The sequence below is a fragment of the Ochotona princeps genome, chromosome 12 (assembly GCF_030435755.1).
Source record: "Ochotona princeps isolate mOchPri1 chromosome 12, mOchPri1.hap1, whole genome shotgun sequence".
NCBI lineage: Eukaryota > Metazoa > Chordata > Mammalia > Lagomorpha > Ochotonidae > Ochotona > Ochotona princeps.
The window spans coordinates 44140477-44166564 of NC_080843.1; the positions used below are offsets into that span (position 1 = coordinate 44140477).

General features: G+C 40.8%; 1 protein-coding gene across 10 annotated transcripts in view; it reads right to left on the minus strand.

Annotated features, from left to right (window-relative positions):
* The window catches only part of ENOX1 (ecto-NOX disulfide-thiol exchanger 1), a 487830-nt gene that overhangs the window by 202019 nt on the left and 259723 nt on the right, over nucleotides 1-26088 (minus strand). For 8 of the 10 annotated variants that reach the window (XM_058670707.1, XM_058670708.1, XM_004577459.3 and 5 more), the window contains 2 exons: nucleotides 7591-7734; nucleotides 6578-6715 (listed from right to left, as the gene is read on the minus strand). The exons of 1 other annotated variant lie outside the window; for it this stretch is intronic. In XM_058670707.1, coding sequence (XP_058526690.1) covers nucleotides 6578-6715; nucleotides 7591-7734 — 282 coding nt within the window. The remainder of the gene's footprint in view (nucleotides 1-6577; nucleotides 6716-7590; nucleotides 7735-26088) is intronic. One more of the 10 variants, XM_058670706.1, reaches the window with a different exon arrangement.

The following is a 26088-nucleotide window of genomic DNA, read 5'->3' on the forward strand; positions in this document are numbered from 1 at the left end:
GCAAAAGATAATACTGTACTTGGGCCAGCATCATGATGTAGTGGGTTAAGCAGTTTCCTGAGACATCAGCATCTCATTAACCCTCAGTTGAGTCTCAGTCACTCCACTTCTAATCTAGCTCCCTGCTAATATGCCTCTGAAAGTAGTAGAAGATATCCCAACTGCCTTGGCCCCTGTCATCCACAAGGGAGACAAGGATGGGATTACAGGATTCTGGCTACTGACTGGCCCCACCTGACGAGTGCAGCCATGAGTACAGTGTGCTAGCAAATGGAAGACATTCTCTGTCTCTTCCTCCATCCTTTCAATAACTCTGACTTTCAAATAAGTAAATAAATAAATAGACCATTAAAATTAAAATTTCATCACAAAAGAGTAGATGTGGGCAAGAAATAAAGGGAACCAAAGAAATAAATAAGGATAGCTATGAATGAATTTAAGGCAAACTAACAGGATGTCATTTCTGTATTTCAAATTAGCAAATATTAAATATAGACACACACTCACACATAGATACATACATACATATACCTTGGGAAGTTAACTGTCCATTATATAAGAAGAAACTATAAAATGTTTATTTATTTTGTTCTACTAGTTTGACAAAACCAGTAAAAGTGCTAAAGTGCACTAGCAATAAACGTTTTCACTGTAATAATACTTGTAAAAGGAAAGAACAAAAATAAAGGGAGGAATGAGAACTACTACTTAATGTATGCCTATTATATGCAGGTATGATATGCTGTTTCACATAAGTTGTTCCATTTGTAACTCTTAAGAAATCTGAAAAACATAGGATAATTACTTCATAGAAATGTAAGATACTGGAAAATCAAGATGGCAGAACAGAGTAAGGACACGTTTAAACAGATGGAGAATCAATAGCCAGGGTGAAGCAGAGAGTGCACATTCCAGGAAATAGGAGAAGAAAGGCCGAAGGCAGAGGGGCACCTGGAGACGGACAGACACAGCAGAGGCAATGGTGTGGTGCTGCAGTGACTAGATACCCCACTGGCAGTGAGTGGCAAACTGAGCTCCGCCGGCAGCCACGTGGAAGGAGAGTTCACCAGGAGCTCAGCCAGTAAAACCAGACAAAGAACTGCCCATCCTGCTAATTTGATTTGACCAGAAGCAAAGACAGAGCAGCAGATCTCAAACAGGCAGCGTGGGAACAGGGTGGATTTCACATTCCAGAACCCCAACAAAGTCGCATCTGCTGCTATTTTGTAAAGGGAGGCAAAGGCTGTGGAATGGGACTGTGCATGCACTAACGTGGAAGTAAACTCATTTCTGGCTCAGTGAATTGCATGAACATGCCGTCCTACAGGTTCCATCCAAAATGGTCTGGATAGAACCCCAAACATATGGTTAGCAGATCCAGAACTCTACAAGTGGCACAACAGGCACCATTTTGTACATTGTGGCAAAGGCTGAGACTGCAGTGGCAACAGTGAGCTGTGTATACGCTGAGCTAGGAGCAAATTCACTTTCAACTCTGTGCATTGCACTGGTCCAACAAGGAAAATATTACCAACTTTGACACCCTATGGGTCAAAATAGGTCCATGTGGCCCTCAGATCTAATGGCCAGCAGGTTCTAGAAAGATTAGCATCACCAATAACCTAGTTATGTAGGACACCTGGTGTCTCCCTAATCCTGAGAACTGTTCAAACTGGAAGTGGGAGAAAGGTTGTAAAGACAATGGTGCAGCCACAGCACAGCATCACAGGAGATAGAGAGTGGTGAGCCAGGAGCTGGGGCTACAGAAACTGTTGTGGAAGTCTAACACACGAGCCCAGACTTGAAACATGCTGGAGTGGCAGGCACAAGTGACTGCAAAGAACTGGGTACCACATGCAATAAGCAAAATTGAACATCTGTGGGCGACACACCTTAGAAACCTGCCCCATGGAGAAGAATATGCTAACCAGAAATACAAAAACCAAAAGCAAAAGAGGAGACAGAGGCACATTGAGTATTACTGAACACTCCCCTGCAAAGGAACAAAAGCCTTTATCAATTTCAGAGTTACTCGAGGAATACATCAAGGAAATGGGGGATACAGCATTCAGAAAACTTATTATAAAGCTTCTTGTTAACAATCAGAAATACATACAATAACTTACAGAGTTTAAGGAATATATCACACGGTAAATATCAATGTTGAAACAAAATCAAGCCAAATGATTAAAAATTAAAGATGCAATAGTGCAAATTAAAAACTCTATGGAAAACTCCAAAACAGAATGAAGGAGGCAGAAAAAAGAATGTCAGAATACAGGTATACAGTGGAATCATTTTCTTTAATATTCTTGATTTCTTTTTTCATTTCTTTGGTGACACATTAGTCTTTAGCAGCATGTTATTTATTTTCATGGCATTGTAAATTTCTATTTTTCTTCCTGTTGTTGATTTTGTTTTGTAACTTTTCAATTAAGGGGATGTACAGTAACTGTGTATTGGAGACTCTCCTATCTAGATATGAGGATACAATGCAATATGCATCTCTACTTCCAGATCAAAGATGGACTTGCAATGAAACTGTTCAATACATCTTGACAATAGGATTTTGCACTTTCTGCCATTTTCCATGCCAGCAGTGATGGTCTTATGACTTCATGAAGATCCATACTATCGAAATAACATAGGGGAAACCAGTGGGGTAGGAGGGGATTTAGGGAGAAGGTAAACGAAATCCCAGAACCTATGGAGCTGTGTCATAAAAAATAACTAAAAAATAGAAAAAAAAAGAAAAAGTGTTTAAGGCAAAAAGAAAAAAAAAAAGGTAAGATATTTCCATGAGCTTAGAGATGCTAGATTTTCTACAAATTTCACTAGTATATTCAAGAAAGAGAAACAGCCTAAATTAAACAGTACAGTGGTTAAGTAAACTACTGAAGATAATCTAACATTTTAGAATGGGAAAGTAGTTGAGGATAAGATGACAACAAAATGCACAGTTATAATTATATTTAGTATAGCTGAAATTACATTTAGTATAGTTGATGTTACATTTAGTATAACTGAAAACATTTCTGTAGCGAAAAGATGGGAAGAAAATAAGTACTCATTAATCACACACACATGACCCTGACCCTGAGGTCAATCCAACAAATGTAGTCAGTAGGGGCCCTGCACACCAAACCAACTACAGCGAAAGCATAGGCTGTGGGAATGATTGTAGGAGGCCCATCAAGAGTCCGAGAGGCTCAGAAACAGGTTAAACAGTTTGGCTAATGCAGGAGATAAGGACCGTAATTCAGGGCAGATACAGCAAATCGTCTATAACAAGGAGGGCTGTAATTCTTTTCATGGTGAGTTGCTGGGAAAATCATAAATTGGTCATGGTTAAAATGTGAGAAGACCCAAAATTATGAGAAAAAATGAATTATTGAGCTTTTTTGGATTACTCCAGAAGTCACACAACATTCTCTGACAGAAGTGGGAGGTGAGACGTGTAAAGTAATTTCTGCTATGTGAATATTTCAAATTAGGCAGCTGGGAAAACTTGAGTGGAAAAAATGCAAATCTTTACTTTCAAGTTACTGGAAGGACGAATCTGACAGATCAGCTTTAGGATAAAAGAGCCTGGGTAAACACAGCCAAACCATAGGAAATGTTGGGTATGTGTACACATACAGACGTGTGTGCACACACACAGCCTGGAAGTAGACTGATGTTCAACTGTATGAATTTTATAGCATTTTGGAGCCTTTTATAAATTTCCTAAGTATGTGGGTTTTTAAACAATATTTACTTATTTGAAAGGCGGAGTTATAGAGAATTGAGGGAGAGACAAAGAAATCTTTATTCTCTAGTTCATTTTGTAAAGGGTCCCAATAGCCATGGCTGGGGCAGGCCAAGATCTCCCTCATGGGTACAATGGCCAAAGCACTTGGGCTGCCTTTTGCTGCTCTCACAAGTGCATTAGCATGCAGTTGGTTGAAAAGTGGAGCAGCTGAGACATGAAAAGTTGCCCAAAAGGAATCACAATATTGTAGGTGGTAGCTTATATGTTATGCCATAATGTCAACGTTGTAAGTATGTTTTATAACCCAATCTTTTTAAAAAGATTTGTTTATTTTTATTGGAAAGGCAGATGTACAGAGAGGAGGGGAGACAGAGAGAAAAATCTTCTGTCTATTGATTTAATCCCCAAGTGGCTGCAACAGCTGGAGCTGAGCCAATCCAAAGCCAGCAGCCAGGAGCTTCTTCCAGGTCTTCCACACAGGTGCTAGGGTCCTAAGGCTTTGGCCCGTCCTCGACTGCTTTCTCAGGCCACAAGCAGGAAGCTAGAAGGGAAGTGGAGCTGCCGGGGTTAGAATCAGTGCTCATATGGGATCTCAGCATGTGCAAGATGAGCTACTAGGCTACCATTTTGGGCCCTATAATCCAATCTGTCTTTTTTTCCCTCTATCCCTCATTTTACCTTCTTTCCTGTCCAATCTCATGTTTTTTTCGTGTTACAGCAAGAAACCTTACACACACACACAAATGGATTTATATATATATATATATATATATATATATATATATATATATACAGTCATATATGTGTGTGCATACAGAAGAGTACCTCAAAAATCTTGTGGAGGGCCTGGCTTGGTGGCCTCATGGCTTAATCCTTGCCTTACATGTGCCAGGATCCCACATGGGCAGCAGTTCGTGTTCAGATGCTCCACTTCCCAACCAGCTCCCTGCTTGTGGCCTGGGGAAGCAGCAGAGGATGACCCAAAGCTTTGGGACCCTGCACCCACATGGGAGACCCAAAAGAAGCTCCTGGCTTCTGGCTTCGTACCAGTTCAGTTCTGGCTGTTGTGGCCGCTTGAGGAGTGAACCAGCAAAGGAAGAACTTTGTCTCTGTAAATATGCCTTTCCAATAAAAATAAATAAATCTTTTAAAAAAAACTGTGCAAAAGGAATTAAAAGACAATTGAAGCGCATGTTTCACAACTAACATTTGCACAGCAGTTAGGATGCCACTGGAGGTGAGCACATCCCGCATGCTGGATTCAAGCCCCAGCCCCAATCCTAACTCCCTGGACCAGACAGAGCACACCCTGGGAAGCAGCTGGTACTGGCTTAAGTAGTTGGGTCTGCCACCTGTGTAGGCAACCTGGCTTAAGTTCTCAGTTTCTGAGTTTGGCCTGGCCTGGTCAAGCCCTAGAGTGAAGCAGCAGTCGCAGGCTGTGTCGCTCTAACTCTCTGCCTCTTAAACAAATAGAAATTTTAAAGAGGTGGTTATTTTCAGGCAGTAATTTTTTGAAATCTGTATATAGTTGTTCATAATATGCATTTGCATGACCCTTTTGAAGACTTTTGGTATATCCCTACACTGAATCCTCAAAGTACAACGCAGGAAGCTTTCATCACACTCCACAATGGAGTAATTTTGCCTATCTGAAATGTACTACAGCTAAATTAGAATTATTCATCTAAGACTTCTGTTCAGAAAAGTAAAAAGAAACAAGAAACTAAATGTTTAGCTAACTCAGCAGAGTGTGCTGTGCTTGCTGTGTGGCAGAACTGAGAAACCTTCCAAAGAACTGGCTTCTACTCACGCCCATCAGCCCTCACCTAGCTTAGGGTTAAAGGTGATTTTTTTTTCTGCCATTATAGCACTGATAACAGGTAATGCCTGTCACCTCCCCCTGTGCAGATTCCAGGAGGATGTAACCTGCTGTGCTGACCGTTGGAGACCTGGTCCTGGCACATGCAAGTAATGAATAAGGGAGTGAATATGTAAATGCTATTTATCCCCCTAGACAGAGCTCCACTTTTATCCCTGGGCCCTAGAGATTGAACTAGAATTTATTACATTCGTGGGCTCCTACACCACTTAGCACTTGCTTCTTCACATTGCTTTTATTGTTGTTTTTTTCGGTTGTTTTCTTTCTTTACAATTTAGCGAGAAACATGCTCCTCAAGGGGACACACACACACAGACACACTTTTCCAAAGCACTTTCTACAGGAAGCAAGCAAAATCCTCAACAAATCCTTTGAAGCTGTGATATTTCTAAACATTCTTGTTATGGAATGTCTTGTATTATGATTTCACAGTTTGGCAGAGACAAAATAGAGACTTCTGCAGCAGATGCACTGAGCTTTTAAGCGCGGTTACCTCACTGGTGGTAAAGCCATCTAAACTACAGTCCTCAGTCCCAATTTGTAAACTCAGAGCATTAGCATAAGCAACAACAAAAATAAGTTTGTGTTTATTTCAGAGGCAAGACTGTGCTACCCTACACAATAATGTACAGGAATAGGTTTTGCAAACGGGCCAGCACATATTAGCCATTGTATTTAACCAAATAAATTTAAAACCATAGTTGAGGTTCCAGGGCTACAGGGATTAACAATAGTGCAGTAACAGCGAAGGCGGCTTTTTGTGAAAACAGCTATGAGGCAGGGGAGCAAGATGTGTAGAGGAATCCCCAGCATGATCTGCCAAGCGCGCCCTAGTCATAAATCAGCCCGTGTGGGTAGCCCTCGCCATTTGCAGAGATTACCGGGCACCTGTCACCCATACCCTCTGGCACTGCCTCAGGCAACCCCGCAACCAAGGGAAAGCTTACCAGACACAAGCTGCTGTCCAGGCAACCCCACGGGAACCATGCCCAAGTTGTTCATGGCTGTGGCCCAGGCTGTGGGATCTGTCACAGACATGTTGAGCTGGGTCGTGTCTATTGCTATACTCCCCAAACCATCGGCTGCTGGAGGGGAAAAGAAACTGAGACTTAGAATCAATAAGCAAGGATACTATGTTTTGAAAGAATTCATGCTTCTTGGAGACCTGAGGCTTCATGCAGCACAATCCAGCCCTCCCCACCTCCCCGCAGCCCTGACACACACACAAACAAATTAAAGCACTATAATCATCAGCAGTGTTTCCTGCAGATGTAAATATAAAAGCATTCCCAGTTTCTGGGAAGGAACTTAATGACATGTAGTTTACAGCATACACAGCATGCCATTGCAAAGTTACCCCTGGAAAAAGCCTGAAGGATTGCTTCCTTCTCCCAGTGAGGCAACATCACAGAAATGACAAGGCTGAGAGACAAAGCAGTTAACACCCTCTGGGTAAAAACAAGTCAGATGCCTTAGTGAACTAAAAATAAATAAAGCCATGCTTCCAAGTGTAATTCTGGAGTAGGCACAGCTTCTAACTATCGAACAGAAGGACAACTACCAACTAGTAGAACTAGTCCCCACTGGCTTTATTAAGGGATACTCTGTTCCATGTCTGCCCTTACCAGCACCTTAACAAATTTTTAAAACATTCACATAAAAATGCAGATGTCTGCCTAAAGAGATTTTTTTCCAAACTATTTTTTAAAGCACTGATTTTTATTATAAACCAAACCATGATGAATAAATAAATTAAAAAGCAAATATCAGAGAGGAACAAAGAGAACCAAGAGTGTGTGAAATTCGCCTTCATGCTCTTCGAATTACATGGGCCCTGTGGCCTGATTTGTTCCATGGTCCAGATTCCCAGGACAATGTGCAATTCCACAGCTGAGGAAGCTGTGCCATCCGGAAGGTTACAGTGTCCTGTTTGTGAGGCGTGAGGACCATGCACATTTACCTGCAGCCATCATCTGAGGAATCTTCGGAGGACACTGGGTGATGCTCTCAACACCACCTGCATCTACCATTGAACTGTGAGCCTCTCCAGGGTCAGGAGCGCTCTGATGGCCGAGTGCAGGTTTCCCTCGGAGATCATCAGACTCTGCAAAAGGGGAACAGGTGTGCTGTGATAAACCATCCCAGTTAACCCAGGAGCAAACTTCAGGGGAGAAGCTGTTGTCTGTGCAAACATAAAAAAATGCCAACAACTTCCAGTCTCAGGCACCCAAGGAAAGTTACTTCCATCCGTATCATGGCTCACATTGGAGGTTTGTAGGTCAACTCACACACAGGTCCACAGCCCCGCCGGCTGAGCAGACAACGGCAAGTGTGAGTGTGCCGGGCGTTTGGTTCCTTCAAAGAGCCTGCACAAATGGGGGCTTATCAGTCCCTGCACAGCCTCTTACATTTATTACACATCAATGGTAGGGCAGACTCAGGGTTCAATGTGATTTTTTTAAGTTAAAAATTAATTGATGTTGTTATTTTGGAAGACGGCCGTCTGTGAAATATATTCAGAAAGGCAAAGAAAAAAAAACTGGGAAGAGGAAAAAAAAAAGCAAGGACTGATTTACTGTAAGACTGCAAGTGGAAGGCATTTCCAGGACAATGGTGAGAAAAAGCAAAAGGGAAGAACAGAATAGCGTGTGATTCTTGAAAGAAGCGCGAGAGGGTTGAGGAAGCAGGCAAGTATTTGTTTCTTCAGCTCTACAGAAAGATAAATTTATATGGACACAATTCATTTGGTCTCAATTTTCCTTAGATTCACACAGCATGCACATATGAATTTCCATTATATTTTAAAGCATATTTCTAATAAATGCAAGTAACAATAAAGCATTAAATGAAGTTACACTGCTTTCATACTATTTATAAAATGCTACAACTCTCTACTCTGGACAATATGAAAACACAGAGCATTCCTATTTTAAGAGCTCTTTCACCAGTTCAAACCTTGCGTGAAAAAGCAAAGCACCCTGCATATAACAATGTTTATTGAATGTTTATTTTTATTTAAGGAGGTATTTAGGAATTTTTCTAAACTGTGTTTCTGTGAATGACTACTTCAGAATTGAATGTTATGGTAATTTGTCACTATATTTTAGGTGAAGTCAGAATCCTGTATGGCAAGTTTCGTATTTCTTTGGTTCTTGGGTGCAAGAACAAGCAATCCTGTATGAACCATACCATCAAAAAGAACTTCTTGCCAGTTGAGCCAAAGTTTAGTTCACATGGTACCTCAAATTCTAATATCTCAAGACTAGATGGATAACAAGGAAATGGTTCCTGTGGGCTCCATTTTTCTCTGGGCTCCAACTAGACAGGGCTTACAGAGGATCATTTCCTGTTTGTCTATCTGGAAGATGGAACATCATCTTCCAGCAATGAATGATTCTAAATTTAGGAACAAATTATACCCAGAAAAAATATTCTTTACACCTTGCCATTCAATTCCATTACCCAAAAGCAGTCACCTTGCTCGTACTTTATCCATCAATTATCCTAAGCCCTGGGTACCATCAGATAGAGACTCTTACCACAAATCACTGTCATGAGAAGTTCACAGCTAACTTACATGCCTTCCCTGTGAACTGTCCACTGACCAGCTATGTTTTGATGAGGAAATTTCAGAGATTTTTTTTCCTGTCCACTTCTGTGTGGAGTCAGGCTAGCGCGTGATTTCCTTCTGCTAAAAATGGTGCTGTAGTAGACATTTTGAATATCCGCAAGGTCACTGTCCTACAGGTCTCCTCATCACAAGTTTGGTCAGTTGGATTTCTCTTAAATCCAATTCTTGTCAAATGAGTTTTGATCACACCTTTGTCTTGTCTGATGAGCCTGCAGACTTGGGACACTGTATCACAGGATGTCCTTTAAAAAGTGAGCTTTATGACCTGAGACAAAGGGTCACATTTCTCCTTGACTTACTGCTACAATGTTTTAAGGATGGTCCTTTTTTGTAGCTCTGTAACTGTGTTCCAGTGGTAGCTCTCACCTTAGTGGTGACTACACTGGGCATGAAATACCCCAGCGACTCTTACCTTCCACTAGCACTTCTCATGGCCTTTTTTAACAAACAGCAATTGTTTCCTTGGAGAAAGAAAAAAAAAGCAATGTCCTCATGATAAGATAGAGTTTGTAAACCTGGTATTATCCCCTAATAAAATTCGGTAACCTTTAATTTGTTACAACTTTTTAATCTCCCAATCTAATGGCTTTAATGGCATGAACTTCATGTGGTTACCATGTACCTAAGAGAGTGACTATAAGATAACTTCTGCCAAATCTTGGGCATTTTCAATAGTCTTAAAGCTGTCATGATGCTCATTACAAAATTTAATCTAATTTGATCAATCATCTTGGAAGAAAGGTAATACTTTTAAATTAATTACTACCTAGTCATTTATGAATAGTTGGAAGAGCTATTTTTGGGCTCCATTGAAATCAATTTCTTAGCCTTAGTTTTCTTATTTCTAAACTAGAGGGAAGATTAATATTCTTAATGATGTTTATTTACACACAGAGATGTGGGGAGTTAAAAATTATGGCTAATAAAGCACTTTGAGTATAGTAGGTGATAATTAGTATTATTTTATTTGGAAGTGTAGTGTTTCCATTAGGGTGCCCTGGGATCTTTGTATTCTGGTGAGTAATTATGTAATTAATTCTAAAAGAATGAATAACACTTGATATTTCCAAAAGTAAGCATTGCCCTGTTTTTTTGTGCCATACCTGAATTGTAGCAGAATTTCATTTTCCACAATTCTTTTAGAAATCATGTAATATAATTTAAAAGATGTATGATTTTTTTCCCTCTTGGTTTTTTCCTTCCTACGCAACTATAAAAGCTTTCAAAGAGATTCATGACCAATTATGAAATTGGCAGCATCTATTTTCAGCTTTTAGTGTGGTGTGATCATTACAAAACAATCAGCTGTACAAAATGTCAAGGATAACAGAACAGCTTTGTCCGGGGCTTAACGGATATGGAGCCTGTTCTTTGCTAAGACATATCCATTCACAAAACCATTACCAATTTCACAACCATTCAACAAAATATACTTATGGTTAGTGTTTCATTAGACTAATTTAATGTGGCAAATAGTTTTGAAACATAGAAAACCCATGCAAAATAGTGTCTAGCTTAAAAAATTGAAAAGACTGCTCTCACTCTTAATGGCAACATTTCTTAATCTTCGAAACATTTACAAGTGCACCAAAGACACACATTCTGGACAACAAAATCCATCTGTAACTGTTTTCAAAATACAGACTCCTATCAAAAATGGATATAGGGATAGGCATTTGTCACAGCAGTTGAGACTTGGTTGGGACACATGCATCCCATATCAAGAGTATTCTCAGCATCAATTCCCTGTTCCAGCACGTAATTCCAGCTTTCTGCTAATGTGTACCTTGGGAGGCAGCAAATGACGGCTCCTGTTGTTGAGTCCTTGCTACCCACTGGGTTCCCAGCTCCCAGGCTTAGGTGTGGCCTGTTTCCAACCCTGTGGGTATACATGTGTGAACCATTAGATGGGATTCTGTCTTTCCTTGTTTATCTAGTTCTCTGCCTCTCAAATAATGCTTTTCAAAAGTGTATACTTAAATAAAAAAGTGGGTTACAGAAATAATAAGAAACCACAGAGAAAAAGTCTCCTGGGAAAATTACATTGTAATCATCTCCTGTGTCCATCTACAGAAATGTCCTAAAGTCCACATTGTTCCTTAAATCTTAGGAACACATTCTTGAGTACTGGGAATTGTATTTGAGTTGATGGCTTTGAGAGAATAATGAAGAAGTTGCTGAAAATTGAGAGGTCTAATCTGAGAATTTACATAATAAAGCATGATAACATATTCAAATCTATCATTATATAAGGTTCTATTTATTAATGATCAACATCTAATTTTTAAGTAAGAGTAGAATTCAGGTTTTAAGAAAGAAATTTAAATTAGCAAGGTGATGGGAAATTTCTGGTCAGAGGATGCCCAGGTAGGAATTCTGTCCCAAATGAAGCTAACACATACCAACTGAGAGATAATGGCATAAGTTACCTCTTGGGAATGGTAAGAACAGAGCCTACAATTGGTAAAAGTAGTAAATTCAGGCAGGAGTCACTCTGATACTTTCTAGCAAACCCATGAGATCAAAAGGTACTTCTCTAAAATCTAACCTGTACTCACATGTTTATAAAATCACCAAAGAAGTGTTTTTCACAGAAAATGAAAACTGTCATGATTTTATGTAGATCACATTACAGTGTACCTAAGCAGAGATAACATCTGTTTAAAGTTGTTTTCAGTTTCTCTGCAAAGCAAGAAGACAAAAGAGATGGGGACTCCCTCCTCTGTTCCCACAGCATCCTTCACTTTCTCTGTACCACTTGTCACTTCACACTTCAGTAAGCTGTTTACCACGATCTCTCTAGTAAACAACAAGGTTAGGATAATTAAAAAATACTAACCATCTTTGCAAAAGCACAGTACCTAGAATGTGACAAGTACTTTCTATCCATATCTATCTCTATTTTTATCTTGCTCTAAATATACACAAATACATATATATGTGTATATGATGAGAATTCAAATTCATTTTGGTGCAATAAATTCTGAAACCACTGCATATGGAAAGCTCAAATTTCATGACAACTTAATATTATGAGAAACTGCACGGATTATAAATTTATATATTTTAAAGTGAATTCATGGAGCAAGGTAAAAATGAAGAATAAATAAAAAAAAGAGGAAGTAATAAAGGCACCAAGGGAAAAATAAAACTTCAGTTCCAGGGATCAATTCTAAAACTTTAAGGTTTCAAAGATAACACAGAGAGGAAAATTTATCCTAGAAATCAGAACACAGATGAAATTCAAATATCAAAGACAGACAACCTAAATTGTCAAATTTTAAGATAAGCTTTTGGTGTACTTAACAAGTCATCCCCTACGATTTAAGATTCTACTCCACCCCTCCCTAGCAACTGATACAGGGTCATAAACAGATTACAACACTGTTCTTTTGAGAACCTTCTTGCAGCTGCTCTTTGAATGAGCTGAAATGTATAAATAACTGAATCTCCAGACCCATTCAGCAGTGTATTCGTGAACAAAGGCATATATGTACAGTACTAGGGAAGTAAAATCATTGGAAGAACGGAGAAGTTTCAATTTGGCAACGCACCACTGAGGACACAAAGCAGATCTAGTCATTTCTCAAACACAAAATCCCATTATGGGTTTGTGATTACATCGTCGGTTTTCTAACTTTGCCTAGCAGCCAGTTTCAAGCTATAATTTATCTTCTTTGCTTCTTAAGAAGAGTTGGCTACTGAATGGATCAGTTCTTACCTAAGACATGTCTGTCTTCAAAGAACTCCAGAGAGGGAAAGAGAGAGAGAAGGACGGAAAGGAAGATTAAAGGGAGCAAGAAAAAGAGAGAAAGAACTTTTAAAAAAAAACACACAAGCAGGGAGGATGGAGAGAAAGAAATAAATCTCCCTTTGAAACCATGCAATCAAACAAAACTAACAAATTTTCCCAAAAGATAAGTCAATCAGCAAGAACAGGATAATATAATATAGAAGGCAATTATCTTCACAGACAACAAAAAAGAATGTTAACACTTTAATGTATTTATACATTAAATATATAAATGTGGAAAAATAACAAAGGTAAAATGGTTTTCCTCAAGATATCTTTGCTTTTGGCAGAAAAATACTCTACATATATATTAAAGTACATATATATATATTTATGTATAGTAAAAGAGCAATCTTGAGACCAAATATAACTCTTTCCATTAGGAACAGAACAAAGAAGGCAGGCATTGTTGTTAGTATCATAACAGGTCATTTTAAAGTCTTTGTATAGACAGGTTTCAAAATACAGTATCTGCCTCGTTTAGACTACTTTAGATTTTCTAGGAGGAATAACATTACACTTGACGACTGTGAAATATGTAAAGCCCTGAGTCCGGAGGTGTGGCCTAGCAGCTAAAGTCCTCGCCTTGAACGCGCCAAGATCCCATATGGGCGCTGGTTCTAATCCCGGCAGCTCCACTTCCCATCCAGCTCCCTGCCTGTGGCCTGGGAAAGCAGTCGAGGACAGCCCAAAGCCATGGGACCCTGCACCGGCGTGTGGGAGACCCGGAAAGAAGTTCCTGGTTCCCGGCTTGGGATCGGCGCAGTACCGGCCATTGCAGTCACTTGGGGAGTGAAACATCGGACGGAAGATCTTCCTCTCTGTCTCCCCTCCTCTCTGTACATCTGACTTTGTAATAAAAATAAATAAATCTTTAAAAAAAAGAAATGTGTAAAACCCCAACACATTCCTCCTGATAGTGGATCAGCCACTTATTCAATGGTCAGACCTTACTGTTTTCTACCTTCTAAAATGTACCTCTTACAGGAAAACCTGTCATTGCTTGACTATGCTAGTGAGCAAGTTAGTACAGGCAGCAAGATCACTGATGATCTCACCGTAGATCCATTAAAACTAGCAGAGTCTCTAGCTGAGTTCTTCTCAGCCCTTGCATTTCAGGACCAGCACACTCAGGTTCATGGAGCACCAAGGCTTGAACAGTTGGTCAAAAGCTAGGAGTTCATCAATTCCAACGTCTCCAAGACACATGTGGCAGTTCTCCCTCCGTGGGAAGCCCTATCTGGAGGATAAGAGAAGAATTCTGTCCTCAAATTCTACTCCTACAGCGATGCTTGGTCATTAAATGATTCTTTCATTTCCGGAATAGAGCCAGTGGGGCTTAACTGTCACCTAGGTAAGACAAATGTGTGAACAGGATTAAGGTTATCCCAGATAGTTCCTGCCTCCGGGCAACTGACAGGCCATCATCTTTCCTTTCTAAGTCGGCACTCTCCTCTTCACATTCACATTTAAAAAGTTCAGCAGTGGGGTCCGGCAGCGTGGCCTAGCAGCTACAGTCCTCACCTTAAACATGCCAGGATCCCATATGGGGACTGGTTCTAATCCCGGAAGTATTGCTTCCCATCCAGCTCCCTGCTTGTGACCTGGGAAGGCAGTCGAGGACAGCCCAAAGCCTTGGGACCCTGCACCCGTGTGGGAGATCTGAAAGAAGCCCTGGGCTCCTGGCTTCAGATTGGCGCAGCACCAGCCACTGCGGTCAGTTGGGGAGTGAATCATCAGATGGAGGATCTTCCTCTCTGTCTCTCTTCCTCTCTGTATATCTGACTTCTCAATAAAAATAAACAAGTCTTAAGAAAAAAGTTTAGCAGAGGAAAGCGAAGTAAACAGAATGATGTAATAAAATAAGCTATGGACTGCTGGGAAAGAGCGAGAGTCGTCAGTGCCAAGAATGTATTTACAAACCAGAAGAATGGCTCTGGAACATGACTTCAGTTGTCCTCTAGGCTTCAAAGATGCAGCTGTCAGCAGAGGTCAAGTCTTTAAACCCTGGATGCAGCCAAAAATCCTATTTTTTTTAATGAATACATGATATAGAAAGGCACCACTGGTCTCAAACCAGTCTTTTTTGGCTACACTGAAATACAAAAATGAATTTCTATAAACGTTGTTACCTTCTTAAATAAAGGTAAGAAGACAATAAATAAATCTAAAATTTGTGCTGTTTCATGCTCAGTTTTTTCATTATGTATTCATTTTACACCTGGACTCAACCATGGAGAACATATTAAGCTACAGAGTGTAACATTTGGATTGTTGTGGGTAAATAACTGACCCTTAAATGGCTGCAAACTCTGGTAAATGAGTTATCTGTTTTCCAAAAGGACTCCATTACAGCCCTTTAATCCATGGAAATCTACTTGCAATAAAACTTAGTTCTTACCACAGCCGGCCTGAGCCAGTAGCTCATCCTGTTTAACCTTTCTCTAGGTAGGGTCACAAAAACCATGTTGGTTACTCTTTAAACTAATGTGCTCTTAATGATATCATTGCACCCCAATGAATAAGGCATTAGCACTGCAGGCCTTAAAGACTTAGTAGGGCCTATCTACTTCCAATGTGTTGTACCAGGCCACAGATCTTGTTTCCTCTCACTCCAAGTGACACCCACATCCCTTGTTCTTTCTCTGTGATCTCTGAGCAAGGAGTGGGAGCCTCAGGTCCCCTCGGGATGATGTTTATTGTGCCTCGTGGCCTCATTCATGGTCTGGCAATGTGGTGACCTTTAAGGCTGACTGGGGTAGTTAGTGTAAGATTTGTGGAAGCAAAAGAGCTTATTGCAAAAGCATGTGTGGTAGGATATCCAGTTGGAAAATTCTAGTCTGGTAGGCATCTTCTGATGAAAGGAATCAGAGCCTTGGTGTTCCTGGTCACCTTTAGCAAGCTACAAATGGAGGTGCTCATTAGAAAGCTGGGAGGGACAGAGTAGTGTTCTACTATCAAGGGAAATTCAGGATCCAGAGAAGAACAGAAAAAACTGTCCTGGTTCCTTCCTGGTGACAGTCTTTACTTCTGACTGCATTGGCATCGTCAGGATTGTTGGCACATGGCGATCTCAGGGAGGGCACGGTAACTCAGAAATATCCCATGCTGAGTCTTCCAGGGAATGAATGCTGAAGGGAAGCCTCCAGCACTGGACACAGGGCTGTGGGTCACTACAAAATACTACTGTTACAGCTGCCCCTCCTCTATCCCCTCTCCATCTAGAGAAACGCCCCATTTCCATAAAATACTGTAGATACACCTCTCCTCCCCTCCACTGTTGCCCATCAACATTCACTTGCTCTGCCATCAGGAGGAGACTGTCTCTTACGGACATCAGGACATCACACGAAACTGTGGGCTCACTCATCAAGGGGATGGCATCTGGAGGCCCGAGCTTCTCCAATAGAATGTCTTTCCCTACTAGTCTTCCAGAGCAAAGGACCTATTCGCCTCTGGAAAGCTAGCTGATATATTCTAATGACAGCAACATTATTAATTAGGGACTAGAGGCAAAGTGGTCTGTGGTAATGTTGGAGAGCTAAAAATGTTTTGTGAAAACATGTTACCTAAAGTAATTATTTGGTTCAACATCCATACATGTAGTATTGTGACAGCACTACCAAATTTAGCATTCCAATAAAAGCATCTACATTTGGAAATCCTTTGTAAGTGGGCCTGCTCACTTGCCAGGCAGTGTTTAGTCTGTACCATTCTGGAGGTAGCAGGGCTAGTGTACAACAAAAGGAATAACTTGGTGGGCAAATCATTTTGAAAATCGAATTACAAAAATGCTTTCTAATGTTCCTACAGACAGAATTATATTGAATGTTGGATTTGAATGCACTGCCTATGTTGGATGTGTTATGGGAAGGGATTTCCAAAAGGAAAGCTGGGGTGGCCAACATCAGGTTTCAAGGGCTGTGGTCTGAGGCACTCTCTGGCTCCTTCCTGCCTACCATGTGTGAGATAATGAAGGCTCCATTTCTCCTCAAGGGCATCAAACTCAGTTTAGGATTGTCAGAAGATTTTAGCCTCTATATGAGAGAGGCCTCTGTGGGAAGCAACATGGCAGCCTCTAGCAGCCTTGAAAGAAACTAGTACTTTACAAAGTCCTACTCATATCCTGGGACTTTTACAGGTAGTCCCAGCCTCTCTCTTACCCTTCAACAAAAGCGGAACCCTAGAAGAATCTCCCTTGCCAGGGGCCATGTGGGCTACTCAGTCTGATATTCCTGGGTAATGAAACGTTGAGATGAACCATCCTTACTGCCACCAGCAAACTGTTTATCCAGAGGACGGAGGAGGGGAAGGAATAGCATCAGGACAGCTGGATGCTGTTCCCTTATAAGTACCATTCTAAATGCCAACAACACTTAATCCTTTACTGAGAAACCCACCTTGTCTCTCTGCTGTACTTTTCTTCATCAAACCCCCTACTTGGTGTGACTACTACTTACTGTCTCACTTCTGAATTCTTTCTTGTACAAAAACAACATCCTCTGAGCAGCCTATCTCCAGTACCAGGATCAAATGCTGCCCTGTTATTAATTCATATATTACTTAAACCATCAGGGGAAAGCAGAAGAAGGAACAAGTCAAAATTGACCAATGAAAACAAAGATGCGGACCAGTGCCATGGTGAGTATGCTAAGCAACTGCTTGCCGCATTGGTATCCTATATGGGCACTAGTTTGTGTTCCAGCGGTCTGCTTCCAATCCAGCTTCCTGATATTGGACTGGGAAAGAAGTTGAGGATGGCTCAAATAGTTGGGCCCCTGAACCCACATGGGAGATCTGAAAGAAGCTCTTGGCTCGTTGCTTGGGACTGGCCCCACTCCAACCTTTGTGGTCATCTGGTGAGTGAACCAGCAGATAGAAGATTTCTCTCCCTGCCTCTTCTTTCTGTAACTCTGCTTGCCAAATAAAAATACTTTAAAAAAAAAAAAAGATTGAGGAGAAAATATCTGGCCCATGGTACTGAACAGAATTTCATGTTAGCCTAGAGTCACCATATTTATTTATGTTTTTATTATTTATAAAAAAGAAATTATGCTGAATATACTTTGTGGGAATGGTAATATATTGCTACTGCTGCCAGGCTTTATTATTTCACAGCTAGATGGCTTAAACACAACCTAAGCAAATATTCTTTTAAAAATTGCCACTTCTGTCATCAGATTTTTCCCTTTCTCATCCTAATGAAAGATCTTTTGCTTTTAAAGTCCTTCGATATCCTTATTCATGAGCAATTTTAAATTTTATGGCTTATGATAATATTTATTGTAAAATAATGACTTAAGAAAATAATGAGCAACTCGTGGTGGTTAAACAGCGCAATGTATGAAGTGCTGGCATCTGGGAAATGCAATGCTGTCAACCACAAGGATCCACCAGGCCTTGGCTATTATGGCAATTAGAATAATGATTTTATTACTTGCGTAATGAAACAGGCATGTGCTTGTAACACTTATTCAACATATCAACATGGTCTCTACAACATGGACTTTTATTAATAAGGTGAACATAAAGAAGAAAGTAACAGTAAGACATATAATCAATATAAACCAAAATGTAGATTCCTACAGCACAATCTCCTAACATGTCTCAAACCTTTGATAGAGGTCATAACTTTCTTCTTTCAAACACACTCTCAAACGCTTGCTACCGTTCTTCGTTACTGGCTAATTCAACTGTCATTTTTATGTTAGCAGGGAAAAATTGGCATGGAAATGTAATGACACAGTTCAATCTGAGAATAACCATCAATATACAGTAGGGAGATGCCACTAATATTTTTACAAGGAGATTTTAATTTTAAAGATATTAACACTAATGCATGTAGTGAGTTCAAACAAAGCTGAAGTTTGTTAAGCAAAAAGGAGGATTCTTTCCCTTCCCCACTTCTCCCAAAACCAGTCATTCTCCCCACAGCCTCCACTGGGAAATCAACTCAGTATCTAAAAGTCCCTGTGGGAGGCAGCTACATCCTGGAGCTCACTAATAAAACTCACACCACCTGTAAGATAGCTCATATTAGGAATGTTTTAGAAATGGAAAGAAACAAAGGTCTGGCTTGTTAAGATATAGGATCATTTCCCCAACCTCAGAAACCTCCTGCACGACAGAGCCTAGCATTGAGGGGGATCTAGTCTGGCCCTCTGGCCTTTACAGATCTGATGAATAGAGGAGGGAGGGTTTTCTCCAGCTAAGAGCCAGATGCACCTGAAGACAGGGGAATCCTGAGTAAAGGATTAGCTCCATTGCCTGCCGATGCCTTTGCTCTGTAGATCATTCTTAAATGCTACCTGTAGGCAAGTCACTGTGCTTGATATCAAGAACATAAGGGTGAGGAAGCACTATACCCTGTCCTCAAGGAGTCTATAGGAATACAATGTAACCACAAGAAAAGGGAAAAACTTACGCTTGCACCCCTGTATCGAACTAGATGCTCTCAGGAGCATGCCTATTACAAGAAAACGTGTTGATTCTGGAGCAAACTACATATTCATGCACTGCTAGGCTTGCAAAAGAGCTGCTCTAAGGCCCTCCACCCCCACTAAAAGAAAGAAAAAATAAAGAACATAGCAGGCTGAATGATCGGGAAATCAAACAAACTAGCAGAATGAGCCATGAGTGAAAAGTGAAATAAAGACTCAGGTGCCTGGAAGGAAAATGCCAGAACATGAGGCCAGGCCCCAGGAGCTGTGTTCATGGCAGTCAGGACTTGGAGCTTTGCTGTATTCTGACATAGCCCTGGCCCTGTTGGCATCTCTGACCCTCCTACTTAGTCACAGAGTTAAGGAAGCGGTGAGAAGTGAGCAAAATCATGGGACTCACTCCTGGAAAGCAAGATAGGACTCATGTTGTCTTGAGAAGCACATTTTTCCTTAGAGCAACAATGAAAAATTTAGTCAAAAAAAGAGAAAAATGCAAAAGGTGCCTACTTGGGGCTCATCTGCAGCCAAAGACAAATTTGGGCCTGGCTTTTCTAAAAATTTGACATTTACTGAGGGTAAAACAATGGTTTGAGGCAAGAGCTTGGTGTAAGTGGCACTCCATCAAGGACTGCCCTGATTGTTCTTCCCGTGTGCCTCTGGGGTTCCCACACACCCTAGCCACCTTTCCACAATAAGACTGTCAGGGTTAGAATGTGGGGAAGTAGCTGGGTTATTGTTATTTTTTGTTGCCCTGCCTCCTCTTAGCCAAATTCCTTTCTGTCCTACTTGTACTGGGTTATACCCAGTGCAATATCTCTAACCTAAGTTATGTCATGACAATGGCAGCTGGCCATGAGGCAAGAGCCTGGAATTCAGTTTTCTTTTCCAGCTGATAGGGTGAATAAGAGCTGCAGAAACTGGCAATGGGAGGCACGGTGGAGCTGACCAGAGTCCCCAGTGGAATAAACCAGGAAGACCCCCTATGCATCCTACTCCCAAGATCACTGACATTTGGGAGATTCTGAAAGCATGAGGGTCTGTCTGTACTCACCACAGTATGACACACTTGCATCTAGGGCCCCACACTGTGTGTCCCCGAGTCATTACCCCTTTTGGCAGCTTCGGTTTCATGCCCAAAGACAAACCCTAAGGACTGATCAGGGTACATGGCTTTCCCTGCCTCGTCTGTGAAATGCTCAAATCAGTTTGGTAGCACAATTTGCATACCAGAGAAGAGCTCTTGTCACAAGTTCCCCGAGGGCTAGTTTCCCAAGCTTTTCCACTTTATGCTTTCAAATTCCATCTCACAAGTCATTGAAGAGGCTGATATAGAATGTCTTTTGGAGAAGCTGAAAAAAAATGAAACATTACTGGCACAACTGGCAGATAATTTGACATTTATAAGCCAGGCCCCCTCTAAGGAATGCTTTTGGCTGCAACTACAGCAAAAGCCCCACCAAGGGTAGTTGCCTAAGTGCATCTTCATAGTGATTGATTCCCCCATGCAAATAATCTATTCTGGTCCTTCAGGTTATTTTTCTATATTCTGGTTTGCTTCATTGTTGGCACAGATGAGAGCAAAATAAGTAAGCAGACTGCTGGAGTGTCTGTGTGGGAGGGGAGGAAAGAAAAGGGAGTAGTTTGTGGTCCCATTAAAAACTCCTCCCGGAGCCCGGAGGCGTGGCCTAGCGGCTAAAGTCCTTGCCTTCAACGCGCCAAGATCCCATATGGGCACCGGTTCTAATCCCGGCAGCTCCACTTCCCATCCAGCTCCCTGCTTGTGGCCTGGGAAAGCAGCCGAGGATGGCCCAAAGCTTTGGGACCCTGCACCCATGTGGGAGACCCGGAAGAGGTTCCTGGTTCCCGGCATCGGATCGGTGCAGCACCAGCCCGTTGCGGCTCACTTGGGGAGTGAAACATCGTACGGAAGATCTTCCTCTCTGTCTCTCCTCCTCTCTGTATATCCGGCTTTCCAATAATAATAAAATCTTAAAAAAAAAAAAAAACAAAAAACTCCTCCCGTAGCCTAACAGATAAACGGAGGGAAAGAGACAATGTCTTAATTCAGCTCCCAAAATTAAGAGCAATGTCCAGCAATGTTGAGGACCTTCTGGATAGATTACATACTTAGGAATGAAGGACATGAGCAGGCCACGTTAGGAAGGGTAGCAAATTAAAGAGCACATGTTTAATAGGCATTGTGGTACAGTGGGATGTCCCCTGAGATGCTAGCGTCCCATACTGGAGCACTGGTGCCATCCAGGCTCCTCTGTTTCAGATATTGCTTCCTGCAAATTATCTTAAGAAACAGCAGGTGATGGCTCAAATGCTTGGCCCCCGCCACTCCCTGTCGTCCACTGAAAGATTCCGATGGAATATCTGGCTCCTGATTTTGGCCTGGATCAACTGTGGCTATTTGGGGCATTTAGGGGAATGCTGGGGAGTAAGCCAGTTGATACAAAATCAATCCCACTTATTCTCTTCCTCTAGCCTTCTCTCCTTCTTTCTCTTTCCTCTGTTGCACTGCTTTTCAAGCACATGAAAAAATACACATATTTTAAAGAGGGAAAAATATCAAATCTGTTACAGAATGAAATGAGGGTTTACAGTTGTGTCCTCCCAATTAGAGGCTCATGGACCTGAAAATGTTTACGAATTTGGAAGCTCCCTGATGAGTTAAAGTGTAAAAACAGGTTTATATTATTAGAAAGGGTGATTTCTGGAACATGTTAAAATATAATAGAATTACTGTATATTTATATATAAAACAGAAAAATGCATTTTCTCTATGCCATGTGATCATAATTTTGTTACATATTAATATTTTGTCATTCACAACTTTCTTATCCTTGTGTATTGCTTGACAATGGGGATATGGTTTGATAAATGTGTTTGAAGAAGATTGTTCTCACTGTATGAATATCTTCCTGGCATAGGTCAATCGTTCAACCTGGCCTCTTATTTTTGTTTTCAAGAAACTGGGTCAACATACAATGTATGAAGCTGCTGCCAGTCTATCATGGCATTCTACTTTACAGCACATGTTTTTATAAGTAGAATAAATATTTCCTAAAATGACAATCAAAATATACTATGACATTTTGTACACTATTGCACTAACTATGCAGTAGGTGTGTTTATACAAGCATCACCATGAGTTCTGCATTACGCTGAGATATTATGATGGCTTACTTAGTGGCGGTGGGAATTTTTCAGCACCTTTATTATCTTAAGGAACCACCATAATGTATCTATAGTGAGGGGCCCAGTGGTGACCAAAAAAGACTGCAGTATTATTACAGATTCTCAGTGCAAATCAAAAAGCAATGATATCATACACAATATGAACGATAGGGGTATAATAAGAAGCCTAACTGAAGTATTTAACTGCATAACACTGCATATCTTGTCCACTGCAGCAAAAAAAGTATACACAGTATTAATGGAGGCAGATGTCTTAAGTTTGACTGATGTGAATGAGGAGGCATCAGAACTGGAGCAGAGAAGAAACCAACTCTAACAGCTTTTTCTCTCTACCTAAATCAGCAACAACCAATTAGATACTAATTAAATCAGTACTGAGAGGAAGCAGTTCGTAGCAATAACAGCACGAAGAGGGTAACGGAAGGTCGGTTGCCCCTGTCCATTTTCCTACATCTACTGAAACGCAGTCAGGAAACTGGCATATATGGTCATCATGGCTTTTTGTTTACTTTGATGGGTTTTGTTCTTTTCTGCTTGTTTATTTCTGTTGTTCTCTAGAAAACACCTTTCTAGATATGACTGTTTTAAAATTCTGATTAGAATTGATGGCAGGAAAAGAGCTGGAAAAATAATGGAGACTCCAGTATGTATGTAACATATTCGCAAATCCTATGAATTTCTAATGAAGGAACAATGTCCACAATTAGATTTGAAATGAGATTTTCTTCGTGAGCGCTCTTACAGTAAGTGGAGTGTGGGTGGATTTTATTTGGCATTCAGTAAATGATACCAAATGCAAAAAAACACAACAGTTTAATAGAAAATAAAAGCCAATTGATGATTGTTCATAGTCTTTTTCCTTCTAGATTTATAGAAGGGTGGCAGGTTTTAAAATTGTGTTTCATTTTATTTAAATGCCATACATATGCCAAAGCACTCAAAGGTACAGAAAATCATTTAGAGTCAAGGCTGAAAGCTTTCCTTTGTGTGGAGAAGTTTTTACAGAGTACAGAGAAGTTTCTATTTGTTTGATTTGCTTTAACCTGTGGAAATCACTTCTAAATGTAGATCTTCATGGGGAAAGATCTTCGGATTCCCCACTTGCAAACGAAACCATTTCAAAGGAATATGAAAAATTTAATAGTGTAGAAAATAAGAAAATAGACTGGAGTGATAGCTACTTTGCATTTTGAGACTAAACCTTAGCTCCTGGTTCCTTGGAGCTTAGAATGTCTTACATTTGCAGCATCACAGAAGCATGCGTTCTTAGGTGGTCTCCATGGTCCTTCAGGACCTGCCTCCTGGTCACCTCTGCAAGCTCACATCCCACAGGTGGCTCTGCTCACAGTGCTCACAGCACACAGGGCTTGTTATTCTTCCTCGAGCCAGCCAGGAATGAGACTCTCTTTGGCAGTCTCACAGACACCTGGACAACCACCATGCCCCCTCACCAGAACCTTCTCTGCAGACATATGACCCCCACGAGGAGACCTCCACAGACCTCAACTCAAAATAGTGACTTTAGTTCACCTGGGTCCCTCCATAGGCCTATTTTTCTCCACAGAATTTCTCAGTATCTGAGGTTTCATCACATAGTTATTTCATTGATAGGGCAGTTTTCTATAAGGGCAGACTTACTCTAATCATTGAGCAAAAAAAAATTTCCTGACACACTTGCACAAGGGCAAAAATACCAGCTTTATCTTAATAGATACACTCTCCCACCCTTACATACACAAGTTCACTGAAATATCAGTGTACAGGGATACACATGGACAGACACAGACACACACACACATTTTTTGTTTTTCTCATGCCTTAACATCTAGGGCTTTGCTGACAATGAAGTGCTAGCTCTTTCCAGGCCTAGAGATAGCAAACCACTTGCCAGGAGTACCCTCTTCAAATGCAAAACAACCCAGTCCCCAGCCTTTGCCCTTACTGGGCTCCCACGGCTGAGCCCAGTTTTGCTCTCATCTTGCCAAGGCCAGTTATCAGACAGCAAGCGACAGCCTTTTTATGCTACAGTTCCTCTAAGTTCTCCAAAGCAGCCAGAGCCAGAGGCTTCCCCTCTCGCCCACAGAAACCGCTGAAGAATCTTGCACAGGCTTTCTTCTCCCTTCCTCTCTTCTGACCACTCCTGACCTGGAGCTTCCTAGAGAACATGGCACCCATGTGGTGTAGTGTAGCTGCGCTCTGTTCCTGGGAACTACAAGTGATATCTTCTTTTTTTTTAAGATTTATTATTTTATTGTAACGTAGGATATCCAGAGAAGGAGAGACAGAGAGGAAGATCCTCATTCCACTGATTCACTCCCCAAGTGACCTCAATGGCCAGAACTGAGCTGATCTGAAGTCAAGTACCAGGAGCTTCCTCCAGGTCCCCCACGCCAGTGCAGGGTCTCAAGGCCTTGGGCCATCCTTGACTGCTTTCCCAGGCTACAAGCAGGGAGTTGGAGGGAAGCATGGCTGCCAGGAGATCCGATGTCCATATGGGATCCTAGAGGGTGCAAGGCAAGGACTTTAGCCACTAGGCTTCGGTGCTGGGCCCAAGGTATCTTTTTCAATGAACTTATCAACTCTAAATAATAATAAAACTGTACCTAAAAATACAAACATGAATTTGTTGGGTGACTCAAATAACAAATGATACTGATGATGTCTTCAAGAAAAGGGAAACATAATCAACAGGAGTTATAGCTTCCCTAGATTTGGAAGAAATAAAATTACTCTGACATTTCAAAGATATCTATGTAATATAAGTCCTCTCTCAGTCCTGAAAGTAACATATGTACTGCTTTTGGCTGGATTCAGACACCACTAACTAAAAGGAACAACTCTAACACATCCTTTTCCCCAGAAACAAATCATTAGCCTTATATACAAAAATCATCAAACTGTCAATAAGATGTGTACACATTATGGACTTTGGATTATGAAGTGCTAATGTAGATTCATCAACAGTAAATAAATGCATTGTTCAGGAGAACATGTTAATAATGAGAACAGGAGTTTAAGACAAATTTCCAGTTCTTCTGTACAATATCTTTTTTTTTTAAACGAAGGTATAAGAATTGCACATATTTGTGGGGTAATGTGAGGAGATTTTAATACAGGCTTACAGGGTGTGATGTTCGAATCAAGGTAAATATATCTGTCTCTAAAAACATTTATCATTTCTGTTTGGTGCAAACATTTAAAAATTCCCTTCTACTAGCATTTTTTTTTGGTTGAAAATATACAATACTCTCTTGATATGACAGGCACATTACAATGTAACTTCTTATCAGCATTACTTTCTCAATGTTTTCCCAAACTTAACACTCACACACATAATAAATCCTCATAATAAATTCCATCCTCAATTTCTAAGTCAATAGCAAGCACATA